An 11,016-nucleotide genomic window follows, 5' to 3' on the forward strand; every position below is an offset into this window, starting at 1 on the left:
TCAAGCATAAACTTAAGTTGAGATCTTTCCTTTTCTGCTTCCTGAATGCAGTGCTATAAAACAAATGGCACGAAGAACGAAAACTCCATCACCACTAGCAAAACTGGAAGTGTGGGGTTCAGCTGGAGTGCATGCACACTACTGTAAGTCAATAGGTGTAATTCTCTAGCAGCCTCATTTATCTGGGGCCTCCGATGTGAACACACTGCAGTCATTTGTTATGATCAGAATAAGAAAAGAATCATAATGACTCAGAGCCTGAAACAAAACTTCTGTTACGGCTCTATTTTGAAAACTATGTCCAAAAGCTACAGCCAACACCTGCCCAAACAGAGCCGATTCAAGCTAAGGCTATCACACATGGCTTTTCTAAGTCGACAATCACAGACATAGAGTCATATTCATACACATAAACTGATTTTACAATCACCCCAATCATGTTAAAATTGTGTATTTAAAAACATGGGAGAAGCTACATTCATTTTTTCAACAAAAGAACCTGATCTTTTGTACAAAAGATACCTGCATTTAAAAATGAGTACAAAATGAATGCAGATTTGTTTCTATGACTTTTTTTTTCAATGCCAGATGCTCCTTAAACTCTTTAAAGTAACCAAAACTGCACAGCACAGGTGAAATCTGAAGGCGGTTTACAGCCATATCCTTATTAGGGTGAGAATTTGATCGTCTCCTTTCATTAAAGTAAACATGACAAGTTGATTTGCATCATAGCTGATACCTCCCAGTCTGTGACCCTAAAAGCAAACTGCATTTGGCAAAGGCCACTGTATGCTTGGGTTATAACACCCCTCCAATTACTTAGAAGCAAATATTTTTCTTGGCCTAAAATGTTAACAAACTTGTGTGCAAGCTGCCTGTATGCGCCTGGCCTAACATCTGTGGTTGTGTGTACTGGTAAAGTGCAAATGATGAAAGACTGTACCTGCAAATCCAGATTTGCACAGGCAGTTAAATCCCCCGGGGTAATTCTGGCATAGTGCCCCATTCTGACAGGGGTTCGAAAGGCACTCGTTGACGTCCCTCTCACAAGCCATCCCAGTGAAACCTTCTGGACAGGAGCATGAGAATCCCCCCACCAAGTTGTGGCAAGTTCCACCATTGTGGCAAGGTGTTGGCTGGCACTCGTCAATGTCCATCTCGCAGAGGGCACCAGCATATCCAGGCCTGCAGTTACAGGCGTATGGCTGTAGGGGGCGATTTGACACGAGAATGATCGGGACGCTCTCCTCAGTCTTCATGTCTGGTCCAACACCCAGCCGCCTCTTGCAACTGCCCCCGTTTTGACACGGATTGTGGGAGCAGGGATCATGGTCCATGGAGTCGATCTTAACTCCACTTTGTCTGAGCAGAATTTCCTTGATGCTCTGGAAGAAAGTGGCCACTCCACTTGGATTGACGTACTGCCCATGTCCGCGCTTGACCGCTGCCATCAAGAAAGTGCTGTTGTTGAGTTCAAACACCCCATAAATCTGCACTCCGGTGCCTAAACCCGCTAGCTGTGAATTGGCGATACGCAGGAAACTGAGGTAGTGATTGGTTAGGAAATTGCTTGCGCTTTGGGATATTACACGTATAAGGATGCTGTTGTCCACTGTGGCATTATTGAATCCAATGAAGAAAACACGTACATGGCTGTTGACGGCATCATGGACGCCATCACTGCTACGCACTGATAAATCAAAAGTGCCATCTGTGGAGCGAGTGTTTGAGCTGAGGTCACAGGTACCTGTGGGAATGCTAAAGAGGGCAGCCGCCGGTGGAGTCAGAGAACACTGGAACGTGTCTTGTATATCTGGATCCTGTGGCTTCACCACCCCCAGTGATCCTCCAGGGAACATATTTCCAAAATAATAGACGTAGATCTCTACAGAGCGAGACTCTGAGGGATTATCATTCTGATCATTGACTTTGATGTGGACAGTTCCAGTTGAGGACATCTGAGGAATACCAGAATCTTTGATAATCACAGAGAGGTAGAAATCACTTATCTGCTCTCTGTCTATCTCCCTGCTGGTGGTCAGCTCACCGGTATGACTGAGGGTGAAGTAGCTGGATGCTGCGCCAGTGTTGACAAGGCTGTAGGAGAACGGGCCTTGATTTGGAGCAAGATCTGGATCACTTGAACTGAGCGTCATCACGGGTGTTCCTGCCCTCTGGTTCTCCATCACCTCCCCAATTGTAGTCACCAAAGTCGGTCCATTATCATTAATGTCCTCCAGGGTCACAATTAAAACGGCACTGCCGGTGGCAGCTGGAGAACCTGAGTCTACTGCCAGGATGGTGAGGTTGTACACTGGGATGGTTTCCCGGTCCAGTTCTGATGCCACAGACACCTGTCCTGTCTTAGGATCGATAGTGAAAGTACTTCTTTCATAGTTAGCAGCAATGGCATAGGTGAATCTGCTCCAGCTAGGGACAGAATCTGAATCCTCAGCACTGACGAATGTAACCAGGCCTCCAGGAGACAGTCCCTCATTAACCTGAACATCATAGAGTTCCTGGGTAAATACAGGAGGATCATTGGCATCTAGAACTGTAATGTTCACAAGCACCTCATCAATATCTGCCCCTCTTATGCTTCCTGCATTCTTAGCTAAGACTTTGAGTGAAATCTTTTCTTCTTTTTCACGATCAAGTGGTCCTGAGACATAGATCTGACCTGTCTTTTTATTAATGCTAAAACCCCTTTTTCTGCTTCTGCCAAAAATCAAGTAATACACTACGCCATCTTCTCCCAAGTCTCTGTCGCTAGCGAACACCTCCCCAATGACTGTGCCTTTAGGTGCCGCCTCTGAGACCTCAAAGTAGTATTGCTTTGACACAAAACGAGGGACATACTCATTAGCACCTTTCAGCTGAATGTTAACATATGCGAAGCTGCATCGTTCCTCATCTGGAACGTTAAAGGCTTTGACAGTCAGGTGATACACCTGTTTAGCTTCATAGTCCAGGAAGCCTTGTGTGGTGATGATTCCCGTATTGGGGTCAATAATGAACAAGTCACTGTCTGATGACTGAATGACGTATGCCATCAGGGCATTTGGCCCAGAGTCTTTATCCGTTGCATTCATTTTTACTACAGTAGTGCCACTGGGAACATTCTCCTGCACGACTGGGAAGTACTCAACAGGGTCGAACACTGGAGGGTTATCATTTACATCAGTAACATGGACGTTAACTGTAACATAGCTTGTCTTGGCAATCCACCCTCCATCTGTTGCAGAAACTCTGAGTTCATGCTTCTGTTTTGTCTCATAATCCAGTGGCATTGCCAAGGATAAAACGCCCGTTTGACTGTGAACTGAAAACAAGCCGTCGTCATTACCTGAGGAGATGTTGTATGTAATCAGGCCGTTCATTTGCTTGTCCTTGTCCTTATCTCGTGCTGATAGGGTGCGGATGGCCGTGCCGACAGCCAGACCTTCAGACACAGTGATTGTAACTTGGTTCTGTGAAAACTCTGGAGTGTGATGGTTCTCTTCTGTAACAGCTATTCTGACTGTTGTTTTAGCGGACAGAGGAGGGTTCCCTTTGTCACTCGCTGTTATTTCAAGCAGGTAAACTTTATTAGTGTCTGCAGTGAGTGAGGACGCTACTGTAACTGATCCAGTTTGTTTATCCAAGCGGAACTTGCTTGAACTGTTGCCTCCAGATACTGAATACTCTATTTCAGAGTTCAGGCCAAAGTCCTTCTGATCATGGGCTGTGACTTTGAGGAGTTTGGTGCCGACTTTTACACTTTTAGTTACAGGAGTGAAGTAAAAAGAAGATTCAAACATGGGTGGGTTATCATTGCTATCAACAATATTTATGATAACTGTGGTTTCGCTCATGAGTGGCTTGATGCCTCTGTCTGAAGCGGTGACGATGAAACTATGCCGGTTTACGTTGACGTTACTGTGGCCACTTGAGTTTTGATACCTTAGCTGCTGTTTGATGAAGATCTCGCCAGAGCTGGAGTTGATTCGGAAGTACTCTGTTTGAGATCTGATAAAGTAAAATATTTTACCGTTGAATCCCTCGTCAGGATCTGTGGCAGAGACTTGAGTCACAATGGATCCAACCTCCGTCAGCTCAGGATAGTCTAGGTAATATGACGGCTTGCTAAATCTTGGAGCATTATCATTCACATCTGTTACAAATATTGTGACGTCTGTGCTAACCGCCCATCCTGAATCATGTGCTGAGACTTTGGCAATGTAGTGGTCTGTGTCCTCTCGGTTCAGAGGTCTACTGATAGTGATGTCTCCTGTGCTGGGGTGGATGATGAAGGGAATACTTGCGTCGCTGATGGAGTATCGGCTTATAGCGTTAGCTCCTGCGTCCTCATCGGTGGTGGTTACTCGGGTCACAGTGAAGCCCACTGGTGCATTTTCAGGTACAGTGGCACTGAAGATTTTGGAGAATCTGGGTGCATTATCATTACCGTCCAGCACACTGATTAAGACTTTGACTGCCGTGCTTTTCGGAGGGCTACCTCTATCCGTCGCCTTCACCCTCAAAGAATACTGAGCGACCTTCTCTCGATCCAGTGGCCGTGTCGTGCGGATTTCACCAGTTGCCCGGTTGATGCTAAAGCTGTTTTCTTTGTTGCCATCTATGATTGCAAAGTCCAGTTGCCCGTTTGGTCCGCTGTCCTGGTCGAATGCAGAGACTATAAGCACACGTTGAGCTGAGAGGTTTTCAAGAATATCAGCATGGAATGGCTCTTGCTTGAAAACAGGATGGTTGTCATTAACGTCCAGCACTGCGATCTCTACTTTCTCATAGGCCGAATAAGGAGGAAAGCCTTGGTCTCGGGCCTCTATCCACAACACGTACTTCTCAATATTCTCATAGTCCAGAGAATTTTTGATAGACAGCTCTCCTGAAAGTTGATCTATGTGGAATGCATTGTCCAGGTTTCCGCTTGCAATATAGTACGACAAAGGACCTGCCCTGGGTGATGAGCCGGTCACCTTAGTTACAACAGTGTTTGTGGGTTGGTTTTCTGGGAAGGTGAAGGATTTCTCCTTGAGTCTAATATGGGGAAAGTCTCCTCCAGTTACGAAGCGAACTGTAACTGTCGTGCTGTCGGTTTTGGGGTTGGTTCCTCCATCTTTTACATGGACTGTGAAGGTGACCTCTGAACTCCCTGTGAGTTTTTCATTGGCAGTGATGGCACCTCTAATCGGGTCTATCTTGAACTTTTCTGAATTGCGTCCGGTGAGCGAATAGTGAAGTTGAGCATTTGAGCCGTAATCTTCATCTGTTACTGTGACCGCAAAGACCAGTGAGCCTGCCAACAACACAACAGAAGTGATTAGATGCTGAACAGACAGACAAAACTCAATGAAACCTTAAACTCCTGCCACAGAAGACGCACCTGTAGAGGTAGAAGCAGGAATATGCGTGACATATGGATGATGGTGAAACCGTGGAGGGTTATCGTTGATGTCGGACACCACCACGGATACTGTGGCAGAGCTGGATAGAGGAGTGGGTTGTCCACCGTCCGATGCCACCACCAACAGCTGGTAACTGGCCCGCGACTCACGATCCAGCAGGGAACTGGTGATGATCAAGCCTGTGGACGGGTTAATGGAGAACTGACCGTCCCCACCACTGAGACTGTAACTGTAAATCACAAACACAACAGATTCAATATATGCATGGAGACCAAACCTTGTTGTTAGCCAACTACCCACACATTAAGAGATTTGATTCCAGTTGTTTTTCAGATGTACATTTATGCATTTAGCAGACACTTTTATCTAAAGTGACTTACATTTCATTCAAAGTACACATTTTATCAGTGCATGCTTTCCCTGAGAATCAAACCCATGATGACCTTGGCATTTCTAGCACTTAAGCTACAAAAAGGCTACATTTATTTAACATGTTTCTCTCTGCACTGTGTCAGCACCAGCCTCATTTCTTATAAGCAAAACTTTATTCTCCAAGTTTGTTATCCTATGGGTGAGGGGAAGATTCATTCTTTATTCATCTTTTTGTTTCTTTCATAACTCGCACAGCATGTTCTCTCAGCTAAGCATCAGTGAACCCGCACTGATCAGAAACACTACATTCGAACCGTCCCCATGCTGTTTTGAGTTTCCGTGAGGTTCATTTTCGGGGCCCGTGACACAAACTCGTTTTGACAGTAACATGCACACATGGCAACTTCACCGCGCGCTTGTGTCAGTGAGACGGGAATTCCACAAATTACAGAACAAAGTGTGACAAACAACCCGAGCGAGATGACAACAACATCATCAACAGTCACGCAAGTTCATGAGCGACACATGATCAGTGAGAACTCTGATGTTGCACTGATTGAAGGGGCTGGTTCTGTGAAGTATTAAAAGCTCATGTCTTGTTTCCACCAACTGGACTCTGATCTGTCTGTCATGCTTCATTATCATCCTCATTAGCACGTTTTTGGGAAAGTGGAACACGTTGCCCCCCGTGAGCTCAAGCAGGGGCACTTTACAGATACATGATCGACTGCTAGTGTTGAATGAATATGTGTGTGTGACGTGGCGAAACATTTTGGTAACACTAAACTTAAAGCCCTTATGTATAATGCATTATAAAAGTATTTTTAATTCAGCAATTCTGCCTTGTAAAACACCTTACAATGCATTGTATGGTCTCATGAATAATTGTAACCATAGTTATGATACATTACAATACTTATCTATTCACTGAACACGCCTTTAGAAAGTATAATGCGTTAAAACACATGGATTAAACAATATATATACAAACAACCAATTTCAGAATCTGCAAATATTTTAATGCATTTTAACTTTGGTTACAATTATTTATGAAAAGACAATGTATTATAATGTACATTATAAACACCCTTATAATGCATTATACATAAGGGCTTTAAGTAAAGTGTTACCAACATTTTTCTTTTAAAGAAAGGGAAAGAAACACCCAATCATATAGAGACTAAACATCAAAAAGTAATATTGTTGATTTTGGTTTCAGTCCGTATTGTGTGTTTTACCTGATCACTCCATTGAGTCCGACATCCGAGTCTGAGCTGTTGAGCATCAGGACATCCGTTCCGGTGGGAGCATCTTCAGGAATAGTCGTGTGGAAAGACATTGAGCTGAATGATGGGATATTATCATTCACATCACCAACCAGCACCACCACAGTCCCAGAACCGCTTAGAGATGGTGATCCTACAAACACAAAGAGAAAAGCATGTTTGTAAATATATATGTGTGTAGGGTTGGGATTTGGGATTTCCAATTCTGGAATCGAATACTTGAGGTCAGGAATCGGATACTTGTTATAAAAATAAAATTTCGATTCCTCTTATTGATTCCTTTGTGAGTATTTCAATATGACTTTAAACCATTGGAGTGTGAGACGACTCGCGCGCTGTTTTCTGTGTTCATGTGTATCAGTATATCGGATCTGTGCAGCTCTTAATATTCCTGCTCTATAATAACGCTAATATTCCTGCTCTATAATAACACTAATATTCCTGCGCTATAATAACGCTATAATAACGCTAATATTCCTGCTCTATAATAACGCTATAATAACACTAATATTCCTGCTCTATAATAACGCTATAATAACGCTAATATTCCTGCTCTATAATAACGCTATAATAACGCTAATATTCCTGCTCTATAATAACGCTAATATTCCTGCTCTATAATAACGCTATAATAACACTAATATTCCTGCTCTATAATAACACTAATATTCCTGCTCTATAATAACGCTATAATAACGCTAATATTCCTGCTCTATAATAACGCTATAATAACACTAATATTCCTGCTCTATAATAACGCTATAATAACACTAATATTCCTGCTCTATAATAACGCTATAATAACACTAATATTCCTGCTCTATAATAACGCTATAATAACGCTAATATTCCTGCTCTATAATAACGCTATAATAACGCTAATATTCCTGCTCTATAATAACGCTATAATAACGCTAATATTCCTGCTCTATAATAACGCTATAATAACACTAATATTCCTGCTCTATAATAACACTAATATTCCTGCTCTATAATAACGCTATAATAACGCTAATATTCCTGCTCTATAATAACGCTATAATAACACTAATATTCCTGCTCTATAATAACGCTATAATAACACTAATATTCCTGCTCTATAATAACGCTAATATTCCTGCTCTATAATAACGCTAATATTCCTGATCTATAATAACGCTAATATTCCTGCTCCATAATAACACTAATATTCCTGCTCTATAATAACACTAATATTCCTGCTCTATAATAACACTAATATTCCTGCTCTATAATAACACTAATCAAACAACAAAACACAAAGAGAAGATTCACTCGTTCTTCACTGATTAACTTTTGTAACTATATTTGTAATGTATATTATTATTATAAAGTGCAGTGTTATTTTACATGTGATTACAGTTCCTGTCCCTGAATATCTGAAAATCGTAAAACAATGTTCATTTCAATCGTATCTTTGTTCAGTTGTATGTTACTTTACTGACTGTTTAATAATGCTTGATATTTATATTAGTTGGGCTATTTGTTCTTCTATGGTGTTTTTAAACCACAGGCAAACATTCCTTGCGTAAGTGTTCTTGAGCCTGTTGATTTCTGTTCATGATATTCAGCAACAATTAAATGTTTTGCAATAACAGTAAATGTTAATGATATCTGTTTTTTTTTCTTACCTTATTGGAATCGAAATTAGGGATCGATAAGAATAGAAATCGGAATCAGAATCATTATAATTCAAACGATAGTCAACCCTATGGGCTCTATCTTGCACCCAGCGCAATTGACTTTGTAAACCGACGCATGTGTCATTCCTATTCTGCACTGTAAATTAGGGAATGAACTTACGCTCCCGGGGGCGGTTCAGGGAAAAGAGGAGGCGTGATCTGGCGCAAACGTTCCCTGGTGCTATTTTGCAGTTTCAGAAAACAATCCCGCCACTGACCAGGAGAAACCTCGTCTAAAGTCAGTGGCGCGTTGCACATGTTATTCAGATACTATTTTAAGGGCACATGCTTGGCCATAATCAGTGTAGCGTGTGCACAACACACACACACTTTGATTCTCTCATCTACACAGACGCAGCAGTTTTCATTTTTAGAAAATCATACATTATTACAAGGAACAATATTAACACACGAGGGAAATCATTGTGGAGTCCATGAAGATGTGAAAAATAGGCATAAATCTAGCTTACACATTTACCCAGATTATCATACGCCTGTTTAACCGAAGCTAATCTGGGTGTGTTTCTCCATCCCCAATGTCACTTCTCTGTGTTTTACGGCCCTGGCGAGAACGTCGGTCTCCTCGGCTGTGAACCGCTCCTGGCAAATCCGCCGTTATAATAGCAATCCGCCATGGAACAAGCGCGCCTGCTCTTAAAGGGAATGTGAGATGACGCTCTGATTGGTTTATTTCACGTTACGGCCAAACCACACCTGTGAGTAATGAAGCGACTTCAGACCAACACATTTTAGATTTGTGTCGGGAGTCATTTATGCCAAGATCCGCCCACAAAGTTACTTGCGTTTCGCACTTGATACTTGTGTTTCAGATCTTTAAAATAGGGCCCTAAATGTTAATGATATGATATATGTTAATATGTTAATGATGAAAGTTTTTTTTTTTTTTTTACCTTATTGGAATCGAAATTAGGAATCGATAAGAATAGAAATCGGAATCAGAATCGTTATAATTCAAACGATAACCAACCCTATATGTGTGTCTGTGTTGCTTCTATGACTTAATTCCAGAATTAACACTCATCAAGTGAAAAATGACTTTAGCAAGTAAATAAAACAGCATTATGCACCAGTTGGCCGGTAACTTTTCTTAGAAGATGCAACATGTCATGCCAAGGAAAGATTTAAATGAACTGTATTGTATAAATTAAAATGCTCGAGTTTGTACCCTTCTTAACTCATTAAACACAGATGGTTTGATATTCTCGCAGCACAGATTAACTTCTCAATCCAAACATCTCTGTGTAAACCCCGGTGCCATCTGTCTGCGCTCCTCAGCTAATCTCAGGCTCACCGCGTGGCACAAGCTCTCAGGAATGTTTAAATATATCAGGATCGTTGCAGGGGGTGGAACAGTTTACAGATGCAGTCCTGCTGTTTAAAACAGTGAGGCGCACGCAGAAACACTGCTGTTCTCAGCCCGTGAGGAGAGCGTCCCGCTAAATGAGTAGCAGATGACGAGCAGCACGGAGAGCTGGAGTGATTCAAACATCTCCCGGCGTTTAAAATGAATTTGCTCCATGCATAAATACAGCCTCTGATAACATCGTGCGGCAACAGCGACGCACAGAAAATCCTGCTCGTAAAAACAAAAGGCAGAGGGAAGAAAAATGGCCGAAACTTTTCCCCTCGTCTGAAACCAATCCGAGGCTTTTCTCAGAGCATGTTGTTCCTGAGGGATTAGCGTAACTAATAACACATGCTAATTAGCTGCTAGCACACGCGTTAATCGCCTCATCCTCACTGTGAAGACAAAGAGATTAACATGGTGTCAGATTAGCATTTATCTGATGAGCACAAAGAAACGTGTGTGTGTGTGTGTGTGTGTGTGTGTGTTTCATTCAGAGACATCCAGACTTGAAACATTGTGACCCGTGTCTGATGAAGATCCTGAGAGAACGTCTGCTGTCTCACAGTTTAAGAACAAAACAATCCTATTTAAAGGTGCACACACACGCACTCACACACACACACACAAGCCGGTTTAATTAGTTTGATCTTTATACTGTGAATGCAAAAACGTTGCACACTGTATTATAATGAATAATAATTAATGATGTTGTGCAAGTAAATTATGACTATTTTTGGTGCACAAAACCTTGACAAACATTACAAATGGAAAAGCATAAAACTGCACAATTGAAGTTGACACTTTACTAACTTTTTAACTTAAAAGCACAGGTTTTAAAAGTTAAAAAATGTGAGATCCAGCAGTCAAAGATTCCACTGACA

The 11,016-nt window shown here is 41.9% G+C and overlaps 1 protein-coding gene across 1 annotated transcript in view; it reads right to left on the reverse strand.

Moving 5' to 3' along the window:
* Positions 1 to 11,016, reverse strand: part of fat4 (FAT atypical cadherin 4) — a 102,454-nt gene that overhangs the window by 18,115 nt on the left and 73,323 nt on the right. The window contains exons 7-9 of the mRNA XM_081383239.1: positions 7,019 to 7,199; positions 5,387 to 5,637; positions 944 to 5,299 (exon numbers count right to left, since the gene is read on the reverse strand). Coding sequence (XP_081239365.1) covers positions 944 to 5,299; positions 5,387 to 5,637; positions 7,019 to 7,199 — 4,788 coding nt within the window. The remainder of the gene's footprint in view (positions 1 to 943; positions 5,300 to 5,386; positions 5,638 to 7,018; positions 7,200 to 11,016) is intronic.

This window comes from Scardinius erythrophthalmus, assembly GCF_964197995.2.
Source record: "Scardinius erythrophthalmus genome assembly, chromosome: 13".
In the NCBI taxonomy this organism is placed as follows: domain Eukaryota; kingdom Metazoa; phylum Chordata; class Actinopteri; order Cypriniformes; family Leuciscidae; genus Scardinius; species Scardinius erythrophthalmus.